The sequence below is a fragment of the Coregonus lavaretus genome (assembly GCF_964263955.1).
Source record: "Coregonus lavaretus genome assembly, contig: HAP1_SCAFFOLD_2035, whole genome shotgun sequence".
In the NCBI taxonomy this organism is placed as follows: Eukaryota; Metazoa; Chordata; class Actinopteri; order Salmoniformes; family Salmonidae; genus Coregonus; species Coregonus lavaretus.
This window is the reverse complement of record NW_028164186.1, coordinates 44,278-64,136: the sequence shown is the minus strand read 5'-3', so window position 1 is coordinate 64,136 and position 19,859 is coordinate 44,278. Positions and strand designations below refer to the sequence as shown.

Here is a 19,859-nt window from a genome sequence, read left to right as displayed (position 1 = left end):
ATGAGCTTGACGCCTTGATAATTCCTTTCCTGAGGATGGTTCACCCCTCACAGTTCTGGATGACTTTAACCTCCCTACGTCTGCCTTTGACTCATTTCTCTCTGCCTCCTTCTTTCCACTCCTTTCCTCTTTTGACCTCACCCTCTCACCGTCCCCCCCTACTCACAAGGCAGGCAATACGCTTGACCTCATCTTTACTAGATGCTGTTCTTCTACTAATCTCACTGCAACTCCCCTCCAAGTCTCCGACCACTACTTTGTATCCTTTTCTCTCTCGCTCTCCTCCAACACTACTCACTCTGCCCCTACTCAGATGGTAATGTGTCGTCGCAACCTTCGCTCTCTCTCTCCCACTACTCTCTCCTCTTCCATCCTATCATCTCTTCCCTCTGCTAAATCCTTCTCCCTCCGATCTCCTGATTCTGCCTCCTTAACCCTCCTCTCCTCCCTTTCTGCATCTTTTGACTCTCTATGTCCCCTATCCTCCCGGCCGGCTCGGTCCTCCCCTCCTGCTCCGTATGGAAATGGAGGAAAACTAGACTCCCTGCAGACCTGTCATCTTTTCACTCCCTCCTCTCTACATTCTCTTCCTCTGTTTCCGCTGCTATAGCCACTTTCTACCACTCTAAATTTCAAGCCTCTGCCTCTAACCCTAGGAAGCTCTTTGCCACCGTATCCTCCCTGCTGAATCCTCCTCCTCCTCCCCCTCCCTCCTCCCTCTCTGTGGATGACTTCGTCAACCATTTTGAATAGAAGGTTGACGACATCTGATCCTCATTTATTAAGTCAAATGACACCGCTGGTCCTGCTCACACTGCCCTACCCTATGCTTTGACTTCGTTCTCCCCTCTCTCTCTGATGAAATCTTGCGACTTGTGACGGCCGTCCGCCCAACAACCTGCCCACTTGACCCTATCCCCTCCTCTCTTCTCCAGACCATTTCCGGAGACCTTCTACCTTACCTCACCTCGCTCATCAACTCATCCTTGACCCCTGGCCATGTCCCTTCCGTCTTCAAGAGAGCGAGAGTTGCACCCCTCCTCAAAAAACCTACATTCGATCCCTCCGATGTCAACAACTACAGACCAGTATCCCTTCTTTCTTTTCTCTCCAAAACTCTTGAGCGTGCCGTCTCTAGCCAACTCTCCTGCTATCTCTCTCAGAATGACCTTCTTGATCCAAACCAGTCAGGTTTCAAGACTGGTCATTCAACTGAGACTGCTCTTCTCTGTGTCACGGAGGCTCTCCGCACTGCTAAAGCTAACTCTCTCTCCTCTGCTCTTATCCTTCTAGACCTATCCGCTGCCTTTGATACTGTGAACCATCAGATCCTCCTCTCCACCCTTTCCGAGTTGGGCATCTCCGGCGCTGCTCACTCTTGGATTGCGTCCTACCTGACAGGTCGCTCCTACCAGGTGGCGTGGTGAGAATCTGTCTCCGCACCACGTGCTCTCACCACTGGTGTCCCCCAGTGCTCAGTTCTAGGCCCTCTCCTATTCTCTCTATACACCAAGTCACTTGGCTCTGTCATATCCTATCATTGCTACGCAGATGACACACAATTAATTTTCTCCTTTTGCCCTTCTGATAACCAGGTGGCGAATCGCATCTCTGCATGTTATCCAGAACGCTGCAGCCCGTCTGGTGTTCAACCTTGCCAAGTTCTCTCATGTCACCCCGCTCCTCCGCACACTCCACTTGCTTCCAGTTGAGGCTCGCATCTACTACAAGACCATGGTGCTTGCCTACGGAGCTGTGAGGGGAACGGCACCTTCTTACCGTCAGGCTCTGATCAGACCCTACACCCAAACGAGGGCACTACGTTCATCCACCTCTGGCCTGCTAGCCCCCCTACCTCTACGGAAGCACAGTTCCCGCTCAGCCCAGTCAAAGCTATTCGCTGTTCTGGCACCCCAATGGTGGAACAAGCTCCCCCACGACGCCACCTTCCGGAGACACTTGAAACCCTACCTCTTTAAGGAATACCTGGAATAGTATAAAAGTAATCCTTCTACCCCCCCTCCCCCACCCCCCCATAAAAAAAATAGTGGTTGTCCCACTGGCTATCATAAGTTGAATGCACCAATTTGTAAGTCGCTCTGGATAAGAGCGTCTGCTAAATGATGTAAATGTAAATATGTAACTAGAAATCATTTTGATATTAGCCCCTAGAATTAATATAGAGCTATGCTGACAATAATAATAATACAATGTATTTGAGAATACAGCTGCAGCAACATCCGTTTCTAATATAACACAGAAGGAAAGGGAATTGATCAGACTACTTCAGAAGCTAATTATATCACATTCAATACATTCAATAAAAATAAGCAAAAAATGGAGGATGCGGGCATCGATCCCGCTACCTCTCGCATGCTAAGCGAGCGCTCTACCATTTGAGCTAATCCCCCCAGTGTGACAAGGGTCGGTATGTGATTTGTTCTGATGTCATTCTCCGCATCTGTGCAACATTGAACTTATTCCGGCGGAAGTTTAGTGGCGAGGCCCTGTCCACAAACAAATGGCGAGTGGAGTCGGGAGTGAGTATTATTTGTTAGCTTGCAAGTGTAGCTACAACGTATACATACATTTCAACTGTAATTTACAATATTTTCGTAACTAGCTTTATACATTATTTTCGTCTAGCTAGCCCTGCCTGGGTTTTGTTAGCTAGTGGCGCGCTCCTGGCAAGCTAACGTTTGCTAGCTTGATAACAATTGGTGTTCCTAGCTACAGAGCACGTACTTTACTAGCCGAATATGATAAACAACAAAATCAATTATTGTGTTAGATGACCTAGCTAGCTAAGTGGTGATGTTATGCTTTTCTAGATAGCTCAAAACCTTATTTGCATTAACAACAATATTGTAGCTTGCTTGCTGTGTAGCCGGTGTTTAGCTAGCTAACTATCTAGCCTAGATTTGTGCTCTGACCTAACTTTGGTTCCCCCTGCGCCGCGACCTGTGAAATCTCTCTTTCTCTCTATTGCTAGCCTACCTATTCCAAGCGTCATAATTTCCTTATATCTGTCTTTATGTAGAACACAAGATGCTGTCCGTTGGCCCGACGGAGCCGTGGTCATTGAGGGAGAAACTATGCCTAGCCTCCTCTGTAATGAGGAGCGGAGACCAAAACTGGTAAACAAACACTACTTATTTCAGTCTGTCACTGATTGCATTTACATGTTTTTTTTCTTCTTTCTAGTGTATATAGTAAACTCTTCTACATGGTAATTTGTGTGCTTGATTGTCCTCCTGCCACTGTCTGCCTTTCAGGGTGTCAGTCAGCAGAGCCATCAAGCCTTTCTCAGAGCCAGGCCGCCCTCCAGACTGGTTCTCCCAGAAGGTATGACAGAGACAACATGCTTGTCCCCATTTCATAGTCAGACTCACTGTGACACAAAACAATTAATCTCTTTCATGATGAACAAAGTTGAAAGGTCAGCTACTATATATCTAACTTGCTCTCTGTGTCTCTGAACCCCACAGCACTGTGCCTCTCAGTATTCTGAACTGCTGGAGACCACAGAGGCTCCAAAGTGAGTACACAAACACACATTTTATCTGCTTTATTTAAGTATTCTGTTGCGGAGGCAGCACTCCAGCTGTCGTCAGAGCGCTTCATGTGTCTGATGTACGGCACTGTTTCAGGCGTAAGCGTGGGGAGAAGGGTGAGGTGGTGGAGACCATCGAGGATGTGATCGTACGGAGACTCACCGCCGAGAGGATAGAGGAGCTGAAAAAACGACTGAGAGACACACAGGACAAATACAGGTCAATACACACAGGCACACTCGCTCACACACACATACAAATGTAGTCACACACACACACAGTGGACCCTTCACTATCAATACATAGCCAAAATGTATCCCTGTTCAAAGCCATTATAAATGACCGACATGCTCCATACACTCTATTTACCATGCTTGACCTTTGGCCCTGTATTTCCTGTTTTGACAGAAAGCTGAAGAAGGAGGTGGATCTGATCCAAACAGGACATCTGGACTCCCGGCTGGAGGAGCTGTGGACAGACATAACACAGTAAGAAACCGGTCTGTCTGTCTCTCGGTTTGTGTCTGCATGCCTGTCTGTCCAACAATATGTCTTTCTGTTTATTTGTTGTAAACACTATGTTGTTATTCATAGTGTACTTTCTGAACCAGATTTAGTAGTGAAGATTGTGTTTCATGATTAAAATTGTTTGGCAGGAAAAAGAAGCAGGATGAGGATGAGGCAGATCTTAAGAGGAAGGCCACAGAGACAGCCTATCAGGGTAAGCTTTGACCTAATAATAATAATCCACCTTTTGGGCACCACTGATTTGACCAATGATTAGGCTCAGGAACTACCGGTAATAATAACCCATTCTTCTTCTCTCTGGTTTCAGCTCGACAAGCGGTTAAGAACACGCCCAAGCGGGTGCCCAGTGTCACTGTACGCTCCCCTCTGAGTGCCACGAGCATGGAGGAGGCACAGACAGACACCCCGACACCCCCAACAGATACAGCCATGCCCCAGGCAGAGGAGACCTCTGGCGCCAATGTGGTAAGGGAAGGGTCTTTGTCCTGGTCACCATAACACTGTATGCATAAAGCACTTGTGTTATAAACTTTAGAGATGTTTTTGTACTGTTTTGAGTGTCTCTTCTAGCTGGTTGTTGCTAGTCTCTTGTTGTCATGGAGGAATGGTCAGTGAATGTGTTTTTTCCCCCACTCTGTACATGTATGCCCAGGGGGTGGCCGTGTTCCTACCGTCGTCGGACGCTCCAATGGCGGGGCCTGAGGAGAGAAGCCTGGGGTCTCCGGTAGATGACTCCCCACAGAAGAGGCTCCTCAGTCAGAAGTCCACGCCGCCTCCCTCACCTCTCCTTTCAGAGCTGCTGAAGAAAGGAAGCCTGATCTCTGCTAGCCCCAGACTGGTGAGAAATACACTACAAAAGAAAGTTGGAAGAGGGATTAAAAAACAGGATGATTTGTGGTAATAAGGGATGAAAGTATTTGGATTATATTGGGTTGTATTGGGTGGATCTGTTTTAAGGGAGAGGGTTCAGGTTAAATTTGACTTCACAAGCTACTGGTGTCAGGGAAATTCCTGTCTATACTATGCTGTTGTACATCCTACTAAGCTGCTCTGTAAAAACAGCTGATTTAGAAATCTTTAGTACAGGGAATCGGGGATATTGTGTGTTGATGATGTAATATTGTCAGGTAGTGGAGGGGGATGTTGCTGCTGCAGGACTGGCTAACGGAGGAGTTCCTACTACAACCCCCGCTATCACAGCAGGCCTTGAGGTTGCCAGTGCAGGTAACTATGGCAACCGTGATGTAACCGCTCTGGCTGGCTGGCTGTTATGTGTTTGGCTTGATGTGCATGTTAGGATGCTAAGTATTAGTGCTGTATGTGCTTTAAATGTGTTAGAAGCAAAGTGTGTGTCTGTGTCCTTTATTAGATGTACTTTGTTGTGTCCAATGGAAACAGTGCCCCCCCCCCCCATGCCCTGCCCCACCCAACACAGGTTAATACTGTCCCTCGTCTGTCTGTCAGTGTTTCTCTCTAAACCCAGCTGTCTCTCCCTTCCATCTAGAAAAGGGAAGGAATATCTAGTATATAAAGAGGAACCCTCATCTGATTTCTACTCAGTGAGACCAGTGTACCGTTGGTGGTGACACGTGCGTGATTCTCTGTCTGTCTTTCTCTCTCTGTGTCTGTGTGTTCAGTCAGAGAGGCAGGCTCAGAGGTGGTGAAGGTGGAGCTAGTGATGGAGCCAGGGCTAGTGGAGGAGGACAATGTACCTGGTTCCTACATGGGGGACGAGCTGGACCTAAGAGATATCATCGCCATCATAGAGGAGAAGGTACATGGTGTGGGGGGGGGGACTTTGAGAGGGTGGGATACAGCTTTTGACCTAGATATCTCTGTAGTAAGCGGACTTGTTTGTGCGCACTCATCACAGTCGTCTCTGTCTGTCTCTCTCTGTCTCTCTCCGTCTCTCTCTCTCCCTCTCTCTCTCTCTCTCCGTCTCTCTCTCTCCCTCTCTCTCTCTCTCTCCGTCTCTCTCTCTCCCTCTCTCTCCGTCTCTCTCTCTCTCTCTCTCTCTCTCTCTCTCTCTCTCTGTCTCTCTCTCTCTCTCTCTCTCTCTCTCTCTCTCTCTCTCTCTCTCTCAGGTGGATGACTCTGTGGAGGCTCTAGATGCTGCAGCAGTGGAGGCTGCTCTCTCTCTCTGTGAGGAGGCTGTTTCTGCTGGCCACTCCCTCTCAGGCCCATGGGAGGCCCAGGACTTGAAGGCCTCAGAGCCTGGTCCTACGGTTCAGTCTGACCCCACACAGGGGCTTCAGGCTGGGGCGGGAGCTAACCCTGGGGGCCTGGAGCCACAGACAGAGACAGAGCGTGGAAGGGGGGAAGCCGAGGAGGGGAACGGGAAGGACTGTGAAGGACAAGAAACAGTGCAGACAGACGTTGCCCCTTCTGTTGTTGCTGATGATGGCCTGGCAGGAAGTGAGGTCACAGAGGAGGGCGTTCTAGGGGAGGAAGGAGCCCTGAGCACAGCTGTGAAGACTGAAAATGAGGAGTGGACCCAGCCAGAACCAAACACACCCTGCCTAGACTCAGAAGACAGCTCCGGATCAGGGAAAGAGTCCAAGGTAATTGTCCTCTTTTCAGTAACACACACACCTCTACCAGGTGCAGTTGAATTATCATCTCTCCTTGTGCATCTTTGTGTAGGAAGTGAAGGATGAGGATGGAGGCAGCGACGGGGATCCTGATGAAGGAATGGAGATGAAGGAGTGTGGAGAGGGGGAGGGGCCCTACCTATCAGAAGTAGAACCGGCAGCCAGTGAGAGCGAGGACGGCTATGGCCCCTCCTCCCAACGCTACACCACAGCTGATTCGCTAGCCAGCAGCCCCGCCTCTTCCCAGTTGTAAGTGTCCAACCATGGTCCTTGTATCCATGGCAACTCTTAACCTGAACATGCCATCATAAGCCTGAATAAAGCAAGTCAACTTGACCCTAAAGAATGCTTTTTGACCTCTCCCCAAGATTAGGGGTGGTTTCTCTGTAGTAAGCTGTCTTGATGGGCTTTTGTTCACTCTCATCACAATCCTGTCTATCTGTCTCTCTCCCTGTCTCTCTCTCCCTCCGTCTCTCTGTCTGTCTCTCTCTCTGTCTGTCTCTCTCTGTCTCGCTCCCCTGACCTCTCTCCCCTTCTATCACTCACCTTTCACCCTCCTCTGTCTGTCTCTCTCTCTCTCTGTCTCTCTCCCCTGACCTCTCTCCCCTTCTATCACTCACCTTTCACCCTCCTCTGTCTGTCTGTCTCTCTCTCTCTCTGTCTCTCTCCCCTGACCTCTCTCCCCTTCTATCACTCACCTTTCACCCTCCTCTGTCTGTCTGTCTCTCTGTCTCTCTCCCCTGACCTCTCTCCCCTTCTATCACTCACCTTTCACCCTCCTCTGTCTGTCTGTCTCTCTCTCTCTCTGTCTCTCTCCCCTGACCTCTCTCCCCTTCTATCACTCACCTTTCACCCTCCTCTGTCTGTCTGTCTCTCTCTCTCTCTGTCTCTCTCCCCTGACCTCTCTCCCCTTCTATCACTCACCTTTCACCCTCCTCTGTCTGTCTGTCTCTCTCTCTCTCTGTCTCTCTCCCCTGACCTCTCTCCCCTTCTATCACTCACCTTTCACCCTCCTCTGTCTGTCTGTCTCTCTCTGTCTCTCTCCCCTGACCTCTCTCCCCTTCTATCACTCACCTTTCACCCTCCTCTGTCTGTCTCTCTCTCTCTCTCCTTCTCTCTCTGTCTGTCTCTCTCTTTGTCTGTCTGTCTGTCTCTCTCCCCTGACCTCTCTCCCCTTCTATCACTCACCTTTCACCCTCCTCTGTCTGTCTGTCTCTCTCTGTCTCTGTCTCTCCCTCCGTCTCTCTCAGTTCGATATGTGGGGAGGATCAGGAGGCCGTTCAGGCTCAGAAGATCTGGAAGAAAGCCATCATGCTGGTGTGGAGAGCAGCAGCCAATCACAGGTCAGCTCTTAGCCATTTTCCCAATAACAGCCAATCACTTAACATGTCTGAGCTACTGTAGAGTTTGACGGATCAGTTGTTGTTACCTTTGACAGGTACGCCAGTGTGTTCCTTCAGTCTGTGTCTGAAGACATCGCCCCTGGTTACCACAGCATTGTACACAGGTGAGAGTTCTATAACAGTAAACGGTGTTTGTTTGCTATTATATGTTATGTGCGTATGAAAATAAAAGCTATTTATTTATAAAACAATGTAAGTACATGCTAACCTTACCATCTAAAACACACACACACAAATTCATACACAAACACACACACACACATTCACACCCAATCCCTCCCTCCCCCTCCAGACCCATGGATCTGTCGGCCATCAAGAAGAGTATCGAGGCGGGTCAGATCCGTACGACAGCAGAGTTCCAGCGTGACATCATGCTGATGTTCCAGAACGCGGTGATGTACAACAGCTCTGACCACGACGTGTTCCACATGGCCCTGGAGATGCAGAGGGACGTTCTAGAACACGTGCAGCAGTTCCTGGCCACTCAGCTCATCATGCAGACCTCAGAGTCCTCCATCTCCACCAAGAGCCTCAGAGGCCGCGAGGGGGGCCGCAAGCCAGGGGAGTCAGTGGAGAAGGTAAGACTAGACACATACGCATACAGGTAACTGCCAAAATTATGGAAACACTTGAGTAAATGAGGGATGCAAAGTATATTGAAAGCAGGTGCTTCCACACAGGTGTGGTTCTTGAGTTAATTAAGCAATTAACATCCCATCATGCTTAGGGCCGTGTATAAAAATGCTGGGCAGGCCATTATTTTGGCTACCATGGCTATGCCCCCATAGGATGACAAGTGGTCACTGAATGGTTTGATGAGCATGAACACGGTGTAAACCATATGCTGTGGCCATCTCAGTCACCAGATCTCAACCCAATTGAACACTTATGGGAGATTATGGAGCGGCACCACCACCATCAACAAAACACCAAATGGTGGAATTTCTTGTGGAAGAATGGTGTCGCATCCCTCCAATAGAGTTCCAGCCACTTCAATGTGTTTCCTTTATTTTGGCAGTTACCTGTACTCAACCACACACACGCACACCTCCGAGTCCAGCATCGACACCAAGGAGCCAAGACATGTACAATTGACGCCGGACTGACTGTGTACCCATCTCATGACCCAATAATCTTATCTTGCCTCTCTCCTAACCTCCCTGCCATTACAGTTCTTCTGTAGGAGCATGGAGCCTGTCTGTCTCCCCTCTCCATTACTACTGTCTGTCTGTCTACCCACTCCCCTCTCCATTACTACTGTCTGTCTACTGTCTGGGTCCCCTCTCCATTACTACCGTCTGTCTCCCCTCTCCATTACTACTGTCTGTCTGTCTACTGTCTGTGTCCCCTCTCCATTACTACTGTCTGTCTGTCTACTGTCTGTGTCCCCTCTCCATTACTACTGTCTGTCTGTCTACTGTCTGGGTCCCCTCTCCATCACTACTGTGTGTCTACTGTCTGGGTCCCCTCTCCATTAGTACTGTCTGTCTCCCCTCTCCATTACTACTGTCTGTCTACTGTCTGGGTCCCCTCTCCATTACCACTGTCTGTCTCCCCTCTCCATTACTACTGTCTGTCTACTGTCTGGGTCCCCTCTCCATTACTACTGTCTGTCTACTGTCTGTGTCCCCTCTCCATTAGTACTGTCTGTCTCCCCTCTCCATCACTACTGTGTGTCTACTGTCTGGGTCCCCTCTCCATTAGTACTGTCTGTCTCCCCTCTCCATTACTACTGTCTGTCTACTGTCTGGGTCCCCTCTCCATTACCACTGTCTGTCTCCCCTCTCCATTACTACTGTCTGTCTGTCTACTGTCTGTGTCCCCTCTCCATTACTACTGTCTGTCTGTCTACTGTCTGTGTCCCCTCTCCATCACTACTGTGTGTCTACTGTCTGTGTCCCCTCTCCATTAGTACTGTCTGTCTCCCCTCTCCATTACTACTGTCTGTCTACTGTCTGGGTCCCCTCTCCATTACTACTGTCTGTCTCCCCTCTCCATTACTACTGTCTGTCTACTGTCTGTGTCCCCTCTCCATTAGTACTGTCTGTCTCCCCTCTCCATTACTACTGTCTGTCTACCGTCTGTCTCCCCTCTCCATTACTACTGTCTGTCTGTCTACTGTCTGTCTCCCCTCTCCATTACTACTGTCTGTCTGTCTACTGTCTGTGTCCCCTCTCCATTACTACTGTCTGTCTGTCTACTGTCTGGGTCCCCTCTCCATCACTACTGTGTGTCTACTGTCTGGGTCCCCTCTCCATTAGTACTGTCTGGGTCCCCTCTCCATTAGTACTGTCTGTCTCCCCTCTCCATTACTACTGTCTGTCTACTGTCTGGGTCCCCTCTCCATTACTACTGTCTGTCTCCCCTCTCCATTACTACTGTCTGTCTGTCTACTGTCTGGGTCCCCTCTCCATCACTACTGTCTGGGTCCCCTCTCCATTAGTACTGTCTGTCTCCCCTCTCCATTACTACTGTCTGTCTGCTGTGTTTCTCACTTGACTGTCTGAACGTGTGTCTGTCTTACTGTCTGTTCTTCTATTTGTACAATGTTGTCTTGTTTGTGTTGTTTACTCTGGGTGTGTGTGGAGAGGTGTGTGTGTGTATGCATGTGTGTGGAGAGGTGTGTGTGTATACGAGGGGTAAATGTCACTGTGTGTGGGTGTGTGGTTCTCTCTTTTCTCACTAACTGTTTGTCCTCCTACAGGACAGTGTCCCAATGGCTTCTCCCGCTTTCCTTCTCTCTCTCTTTGTAAGTATTCAGGTCGAAGGTCACAACTCACCAGGCCAAGTCAAGCGCACGCTCTGTTTCTCCGTCTCTGTCACACACACCCAAAACACTAATCTCATATTCAGAAAGGCATAAAACAGTTTGCTACTCACTGACTACACCTGTAGTCAAACACTCACCTCTCATATTAACAAACACATCCGTCACCGTCACTACATTTTTAACCTTCGGTATTTGATTTTTAAATGGACCCATCCTGGTTGTGTGTACGTGTGTTCGTTCATTTCTCAACAAATGCCTTTTTTGTGTATCCAGTGGTTGTCTTCAACTTCTCGTCTGATCCATCGCTTTTCTTTCTTCTCTGGTTTTCCTCTGGTGGGAGATCGTCTTGTGTTTTTAACGGGCCAACCACGAGCCATCGCTGGGTTTTCAACCTGGTGTCAGACTGACCTTCACCCACCTCTCTTCCCTGCAGGACGGGGGCACAAGAGGGCGCCGCTGTGCTATTGAAGCAGACATGAAGATGAAGAAATAACCAGAGAGTCAAAAGGCAGTAGGACAGTAGGGTGCCAACAGGCCAGAGGGCTGTAGGTTTAAAGAGAGAGTTGATGTAGTGATTGGACGATTTTAACCAGAGAATGTTTGGTGGAGTTGTTACTGTTCTGTGAAGTTGGTTGTTTGAGTTTAATCAAAGAGTTTTCGGTTCGATGGTTTGTGTCAGAGATAGGGCGAGCAGGGCTGCAGTCTTCTGGTATTCTCTCCAGGCCATTTCTGATTTATCATTGTGTACCATAGTTGTGTACTGTTTAATTAACTAACTTAAGTCTATGATTGTATTTAAAGCCAGTACACTAGATATCCAGACATCATATGATTCTGATTGACAGTTGCCACTGGTAACCAGCAGACACTGCAGCCCTGGAGGACTGAATCTGTTTTACTACTGCAGTACTACAGTAGTACTAAAGTACTAGTGACTGACTGACTTGGGGCCCCATTGTTTTGTGTATAGGATGTAGCCAACTGCAAAATATGCTGCAAGGAATCATGATCCCACTGGGCACAAACTGGTTGAATCAACGTTGTTTCAATGTAACTGAACAAAAATATAAACGCAACATGCAACAATTCCCTCCCCAGACGATCCCGCAGGTCCGGTGAAGAAGCCATATGTGGAGGTCCTGGGCTGGCGTGGTTACACGTGGTCTGCGGTTGTGAGGCCGGTTGGACGTACTGCCAAATTCTCTAAAACGACGTTGGAGGCGGCTTATGGTAGAGAAATGAACATTCAGTTCTCTGGCAACAGCTCTGGTGGACATTCCTGCAGTCAGCATGCTAATTGCGTGCTCGCTCAACACTTATGGCATTGTGTTGTGTGACAAAACGGCACATTTTAGAGAGGCCTTTTACTGTCCCCAGCACAAGGTACACCTGTGTAATGATCGTGCTGTTTAATCAGTTTCTTGATATGCTACGCCTGTCAGGTGGATGGATTATCTTGGAAAATGATAAATACTCACTAACAGGGATGTAAACAAATTTGTGCACAACATTTGAGAGAAATAAGCATTTTGTGCGCATGGAAGATTTCTGGGAACTTTTATTTCAGCTCATGAAACATGGGACCAACACTTTACATGTTGCGTTTATAATTTTTGTTAAGTATATTTGGAAAATACCATAGAAATAAGAATGAATAGAACGGGCTTCAAACCTCTAACCCTGGCAATTAATTCACTGGTTAACTCATGGGTACACTCGCAATGGCTGCCATGTATTGTGATGCAATAATTTCCATGGTATTTTGGAATGTTCATTCAAATGATGCTAACTGATGTGACTCATGGAATGTATTTTTTGTCATGTCAATTGAGTTGACTCAACAAATCACAGCACAGATTGAAGGTACACTTCCTGTTTTTACTTCCTGGCATGTGGTCCTCTGTAGCTCAATTGGTAGAGCATGGCGCTTGTAACGCCAGGGTAGTGGGTTCGATCCCCGGGACCACCCATACGTAAAAATGTATGCACACATGACTGTAAGTCGCTTTGGATAAAAGCGTCTGCTAAATGGCATATTATATTATATTATTACACTCAAAATGGCTGCCAGTCCACCCATTATGCCATCATTGACTTGAATGGAGACGCCCTTTCTATTCATTTGTATTTCTATGGAACATACATTGGATTTGCAAAAAGTCATCAAACTGTTGTTTTGAGGGTGAATTTTCAACCACAGAATTATGTAATCATAGTAACCAATTTTGCACATAGATAAACCGTGTATAAAATCTGTTGAATTTGTACCTTTGAAACAATGTCTGATCTTCAACGTTATATCCACTATCCATTTTTTTTTTTTTTTTACAATTGGCTGGGCAGCACCTCCTACTGCAGAGTTATTCTACACAGCTGTCCATTTGGTCTCCCATCCAGAGTTTTAACCAAGCCCAGCTTTGATATTTGTCACTGACTACCAATGTTGCTATCGAAGTCATTCCAAAGGGTAGGTTTAACAGAGCAAATGAAATATAACCATACACTATAATTAATATCATCAATGATAACATTTAGGCCTATATAGCATTTGCAAAGTCATCAACAGCTGTTGTTTCAATTCAACTAAAAATAGACAATACATATAGGCCTAGAGTTTCAAGCTCTGCTTGATGTCAAACGTAATCTACAAGTGAACTATTAATATGTTGGAATCATGTCTCCATTTCAACCAAAAAGTTAATAGGACTAAATCAAATCAAACTTTAAATGCACTTTAAATAAAGTTTGATTTGATTTAGTCCTATTCTTTAACTTTTTAGTTGAGTTGGAGACGTGAATCCAACATATCAATTATTAATTGGTAGACAAACTGGAATTAGTCGCACTGTCAGTGGCTAAAAAAATATACATCTCCTTCGAATGTTGATATTTGGTTGCGTTGACAACCAAACCCAATTCAATATCACTTTTGCAATACAGTAAAACACCTATTAACTTGATGACAAGTTAACAAATCATATGTTGGATTCTCTAAATAAACCAAAAATAAAAGTTAAAGAATGGGATTAAACCAGTGACAGATGAAACTATACATCTCCTTTAAATGTTGATATTTGGTTGAGTTGTCAAGCTAACACAATTCGATATGACTTTTGTAATACAGTAAATAGCCTGAAGTTAAGGCACTTACAAACTAATGTAACTGTTTTTATTCAACCTTTAAATGAGTAGCACATCCATGGCCACATTGGTTACTGTAACTATCAATGTCTTACGTAATCATAGAAAGCCTTAATGTTCATGAGGGCATGCAAAGGTCGCAGGTCTGTGGAGATCTTCACAATATAAAATATCTGCAGAATCTAACAGCATTGATCACTTGCACTATTAATGTAATCTCAACTGCAGTCCAGGTAATTTGGTTGTGCTATTAGATGAAGCACAGTGATGACACATTAAGTTGTATAAATACAAAATGACATTATATTCCCATTTGAACTTTGTTGTGCTTTTAAATCATTGAAAGTGCAGTGATAAAATATTTAATGACAACTAAACCAAAAAATCAGACAGTTTTTCCATTGGAATTTGGTTGTGCTTTTAGATGGTTGAAAGCATAGTGATAACCCATTGGGAATTCAACAAACTTCTGGCTGTCTTGAGTGGGTTAATAAAGGTTGAAATCTCTGATCAACGTCAACCAAGAATTACCCACATTTCCCCAGTGGGATGTGTTTACTGTATGTTAGCGGGAGTTCAAAAGAGTAGTAACTGAGTGTTGAACTTTATGTACAGTTTAGTTTTTTCATTTGTGTGTTTTGTTCAACTGTTTATTAGAGTAAGAATTTAAAACAATGGTAATGTCAGTCTAAACTTTGACAGACCCAAGTTGAGACCTTCTGGTCTTGGGTATGGAGTATAGACATTGAAGTTTGACAGCTTTTATGATTAAAAGAGTATGGCAACACTGAAAAGGATACTGTGCAAAAACATTTTATTTCAGTTTAACAATACTGCAAGACAGAAACATTCGGACTCAGGGTTAGGGGCAATACCAGCTTGCCTTCCCGCTGCCTTCACAGCCAACATGAGGTTTCCATGGTTTTACAAAGGAATTGTGCAAGTCGGTTGCAAAAAAACAACCTATGGCTGTTACATTGTACAGATGTAGGATCTTAATATGATCACCCTGCAATGCAGGAAAAGGTTTACTTGTGTATTTGAGATTTAAAAGGGCTTCTGAAGTTTAATTTCCACTTTGAAATTTCAGACATGATTTTCTCTTACGAAAGATGTATCGTCCATTAATTATAATCCACATTTCCTGTTGCTGCAGGATTATTTTCCTGCTGTAGCAAACTGGCTCAAATGAAGATCTTACATTTGTACAGAACTGTAACACATTTCACCCCCTGCTAGAACCAGCAAGGTAACATGCATTCTGTGCTTTTTTTCTAACTAGGTCAACTCAAATTTCAGCCATACAAAACTTCTAGGGTAACATTCCCTCCTTGTCACCTACACATAAGTATATTTCTTTTCACAATTGAGCTGACTGTTCCAGTGATTTTCCAGTGCATATACTGTGCAAAACTCCAATACAGGTGTACATTGACATGCATTAAGTACACAAGAAAAACAACAAAGTAGTGCTGAGATTTTTCTCCTAAAAAGGAATGTAGAAACATATGCCACGTGTTGATCCCTGATCAGAAATTATCTATCTCAGCAAAACTCGTGTATGACAGGGCTCGCGGAGGAATACAATTTATTCTTGACCAGCCGGTACTGGGGTCGTAGTTTCAACACCTTGTCGGTAACGAACATGTGTTTGAGAGGAGGCCAACCATCTTTGTCCAGTTTGAACACTATGGACAGCTCGAAGGTAGGAGTGACGGTGGGGTCGGGTGATATAGTACCCAGCGTCTGCAGGCCCTGTTGTGTCTCCAAATAAACCTGTATGAAGGCCCCACGGAGCCCACACGGTTCTCCAACTGAGGAGTGCACCACGTCCCGGGCAACCTTGGCGGTCAGCGGGCGGGGAAGCAGCAGCACCCGGCAGCGCAGATTCGATTCTTTAGCTTCAGAGAGACAACCCTCGATCTGCCTGGTCATGTCCTGCTGGAGTATTCTCTCCTCACAGTCGAGAGTAATTTCAGAGTCCAGACCTGGAAAAGAATGGTGTGTTAATATCAATATATTGCTGGTGAACCATGAGTTTAAGTTGTACAGCCTATGCTTTTGTATTACAGACATTTGATAAGGCAGGGGCTATATTTAGGCCTATTCTATATAGAGCCTATACTGTTTCACCTAGGCCTATTTACTGAAGTTATTTAGCCTAATATTCAATAGCATTGCAATAATACATTTAAACCAGTACGAAACATGTTTGCACTCACTAGGTTACTGTAAGTCGCTCAGGATAAGAGCGTCTGCTAAATGACTAAAATGTAACATTGTAATAGACTATTCTTATATATATATTGCGCAACATTTTTACATTGATCGTCAAAATAAGGCAATGTATCAGCAACTTTAAAAACGAGAGACAGAGGTTGGTTTAATTAATGAACTTTCAAGAACAGACCATCAGCTGACAGTCATGAGCAGTAGGCTACAGACTGTAGAGCAGGGTTCTTCAATTCCGGTCCTGGAGGGCTGAAACACCTCTGTTTTTCATCCTCTCCTTCTAATCAGGGGCTAATTCAGACCTGGGACACCAGGTGAGTGCAATTAACTACCAGGTAGAAATAAAAAACAGAAGTGTTTCGGCCCTCCAGGACCGGAATTGAAGAACCCTGCTGTAGAGTGTAGACTATCTGGCTGCATCAGCTACGTTGTATCAGTGCAGGCTACTATCTGTGGCCGCTTGGAATGGTCAAAACCTATGAGTCGTAGGCTAAAGTTCGACAAAAGGCCTATAAAGTCACCAGAATTAACTGACAGTTATAATGTGCCATCATTTATAACAGCACATATAGCCGATGAAAACTTAGATTTCAGAACAGAGCCTTACTTGAGGAGTTCCTTTCCTTGATGAATTCGCAACTTTCAAGGCTGCCCCGACGCGTATCTTTTTTGTTGCTCGATGTGATTTGATAGAGAAACTTTCGCTCGACTACGCTATCCTCTACAGACATAATGAGCATTCCGTGTCCGAGGACCAAAGCCGGGGTATAGACCATTGTGATTTTTTCTCTATCTCCAATACTCCACTCAGTGATACAGGTTTTCGGTCTATTCTCTCCATGTAGGCGTCAGTTGATTGAAGTCGCTGGGGCTCTCACCTTGTTTAAATAGTAATCCTTGGTTGCATCAGCTGCTCACGTGTGGGACGGCCTCCTTTGTTACCATAGCAGCGCGACAGTGAGCAACTGCTGGAAGGGGTTGAATCAGCCTCACGCGACATGCCTAGACATTGCTCTTACTGGCTACTCAATACTGACAATATCACCCGTTTTATCCAGTATTCTGTATTCTATTCCATTCATGTTATTAGAAAGGTTTATTGTTAGGTTATCAAAAAAATTTAAGTAACAAACACTCATACACTACATGACCAAAAGTATGTGGACACCTTCTCGTTGAACATCTCATTCCAAAATCATGGGCATTAATATGGAGTTGGTCCCCTCTTTGCTGCTATAACAGCCTCCACTCTTCTGGGAAGCCTTTCCACTAGATGTTGGAACATTGCTGTGGGGAATTGCTTCCATTCAGCCACAAGAGCATTAGTGAGGTCAGGCACTGATGTTGGGCGATTAGGCCTGTCTTGCAGTCTGTGTTCCAGTTCATCCGAAAGGTGTTAGATGGGGTTGAGGTCAGGGCTCTGTGCAGGCCAGGCAAGTTCTTCTACACCGATCTCGACAAACCATTTCTATATGGACCTCGCTTTGTGCACGGGGGCATTGTCATGCTGAAACAGGAAAGGGCCTTCCCCAAACTGTTGCCACAAAGATGGAAGCACAGAATCTTCTAGAATGTCATTGTATGCTGTATTGTTAAGATTTCCCTTCACTGAAACTAAGGGGCCTAGCCCGAACCATGAAAAACAGCCCCAGACCATTATTCCTCCTCCACCAAACTTGACAGTTGGCACTATGCATCCGGCAGGTAGCGTTCTCCTGGCATCCGCCAAACGCAGATTAGTCCTTCGGACTGCCAGATGGTGAAGCGTGATTAATCACTCCAGAGAACGCGTTTCCACTGCTCCAGAGTCCAATGGTGGCGAGCTTTACACCACCACTCCAGCAACGCTTGGCATTGCGCATGGTGATCTTAGGCTTGTGTGTGGCTGCTCGGCCATGGAAACCCATTTCATGAAGCTCCCGACGAACAGTTCTTGTGCTGACGTTGCTTCCAGAGGCAGTTTGGAACTCAGTAGTGGGCCTACCACTTCACGGCTGAACCGTTGTTGCTCCTAGATGTTTCCACTACACAGTAACAGCACTTACAGTTCACCAGGGCAAAAATTTGATGAACTGACTTGTTGGAAAGGTGGCATCCTATGACGGTGCCACGTTGAAAGTCACAGATCTTAGTCATTCTACTGCCAGTGTTTGTCTATGGAGATTGCATGGCTGTGTGCTCGATTTTATACCCCTGTTAGCAATGGGTGTGGCTGAAATCACAGAATCCACTAATTTGAAGGGGTGTCCACATACTTTTGTATATATAGTGTATTTATAACAAATTGTTTTATATTGTTCTAAACATAAATATAATTGATGGATACCCATGCCTAATGTAGTCCTAAAAAGGTAGGCTTAGGTTCAATAACCCACTAAACATTATTTATTGGATATTGGAGGTGGTTGGCTTGATTCCCTTTTGGTGAATCCCTTCATAAATATGTCACATGAGGATTCTGGTATACACTTGAATACACTCACTGCTCTGCTCACTACCTGTGCCAGCCGGTCTAGACAAGGCCAGCCCAGCCAGCCACGAGCCTTACCTGGGCTGAGTCACAGGTGAATCACATCACATGACCTGACACTCACTGATCAGACAGGAAGGGGATTTCCTCTGAACCTTGGACCCTCCCCCTCCCCCTCTCCCTCTCTCCCCATCCCCCCATCTCCCCCTCTCCCCCTCTCCCTCTCTCCCCCTCTCCCTCCCCCTCTCTCCCTCTCCCCCTCTCCCTCCCCTCTCCCCCTCTCCCTCTCTCCCCCTCTCCCTTTGCTTTTTCAACACCCACACCACATAATTTCAGATATGGTAAAATGAATGAGTTTATGAAAGAGTCAATGTTTTCTCAGCACGCCACTCTTTCACACACAGGCCTTGTAATGTGTATTGGAAATGAAAATACAAGTCTCACACTATCTATACATCTATGTGCTATTTTTAGGCTCACATGTTGCTGGACCTGTCGAGAATCTATGACTAGACCCAGGAAGGAGTCTGACTGTAAAATCGTTCAGTTATGAGTCACAGAAAGGGACATTTACCCTTTTAAGGCTTCACCTGTACACCATCAGCCTATCATCTTCAGCCCTGCCCAGATCGTGTGAGGTTCTGGCTATCGTTATGACGTCTAAACAGTAATTAGAACGTTTACTGTCTTTCTATGGAAGTGAAGGGAAACTACCGAATGTGTTGGTCTGTGGAGCTTACCACTGTGTCTGGCTTGGCTGATGCAGACATCCTCTCGGCTTGCATTTCACATGTTTTTTTTTGTGTGTAAGTGCGTGTATCCATGTGTTTGCGTGTGTTTGCTCACAGTATCAGCTTCCTCATCAGATTGAGAACAGGAAATGATTTACCTAATTCATGAAATGAATCAAATACTACTGTTCCATATACACTCTTAGAAAAAATGTGCTATCTCGAACCTAAAAGGATTCTTTAGCTGTCCCCATAGGAGAACCGTTTGAAGAACCCTTTTTGGTTCCAGGTAGAATCCTTTTGGTTCCAGGTAGAACCCCTTTGAGTTTTATGTAGAACCCTTTCCGTAGAGAGTTCTACATGAAACCCAAAAGGGTTCTACCTGGAACCAAAAAGGGTTATCCTATGGGGGACAGCCGAAGAACCCTTTTGGAACCCT

At 45.9% G+C, this 19,859-nt stretch overlaps 2 protein-coding genes across 3 annotated transcripts; one reads left to right on the top strand and one right to left on the bottom strand.

Moving 5' to 3' along the window:
• The first annotated feature begins 2,485 nt into the window (after positions 1-2,485).
• LOC311117352 (bromodomain-containing protein 8-like) lies at positions 2,486-13,113 on the top strand. Of its 2 annotated transcripts, none has more exons than XM_084192309.1 (17): positions 2,486-2,540; positions 3,041-3,137; positions 3,276-3,345; positions 3,489-3,538; positions 3,651-3,773; positions 3,963-4,043; positions 4,211-4,275; positions 4,390-4,547; positions 4,735-4,920; positions 5,210-5,306; positions 5,720-5,856; positions 6,167-6,643; positions 6,726-6,922; positions 7,924-8,016; positions 8,112-8,180; positions 8,369-8,654; positions 11,945-13,113. In XM_084192309.1, the coding sequence occupies exons 1-17, from the start codon at positions 2,522-2,524 to the stop codon at positions 11,963-11,965; spliced, it is 2,226 nt and encodes a 741-aa protein (XP_084048435.1). In that variant the 5' UTR covers positions 2,486-2,521; the 3' UTR covers positions 11,966-13,113. The 2 variants fall into 2 exon arrangements, with proteins under 2 accessions (XP_084048435.1, XP_084048434.1); XM_084192308.1 differs by having other exon boundaries at positions 11,280-13,113.
• Positions 13,114-14,636: 1,523 nt separating this feature from the next.
• On the bottom strand, positions 14,637-17,059 carry LOC311117353 (DNA damage-inducible transcript 4-like protein). The gene is made up of 2 exons (XM_084192310.1): positions 16,827-17,059; positions 14,637-15,975 (listed from the first exon to the last, which is right to left on the bottom strand). Exons 1-2 carry the CDS (start codon positions 16,993-16,995, stop codon positions 15,533-15,535), a joined length of 612 nt encoding a protein of 203 aa, XP_084048436.1. The 5' UTR covers positions 16,996-17,059; the 3' UTR covers positions 14,637-15,532.
• Between the last annotated feature and the right edge of the window lie 2,800 nt (positions 17,060-19,859).

Bases quoted from the DNA above. Each gene is read 5' to 3' on its own strand.
- LOC311117352 (XM_084192308.1), top strand. The intron at 4,044-4,210 runs GTAAGAAACCGG...ATTGTTTGGCAG, and splicing joins CTGTGGACAGACATAACACA to GAAAAAGAAGCAGGATGAGG. The intron at 8,017-8,111 runs GTCAGCTCTTAG...TACCTTTGACAG, and splicing joins AGAGCAGCAGCCAATCACAG to GTACGCCAGTGTGTTCCTTC.
- LOC311117353 (XM_084192310.1), bottom strand. From the start codon at position 16,995: ATGGTCTATACCCCGGCTTTGGTCCTCGGACACGGAATGCTCATTATG. The intron at 15,976-16,826 runs GTAAGGCTCTGT...ATTCTTTTCCAG, and splicing joins CAAGGAAAGGAACTCCTCAA to GTCTGGACTCTGAAATTACT.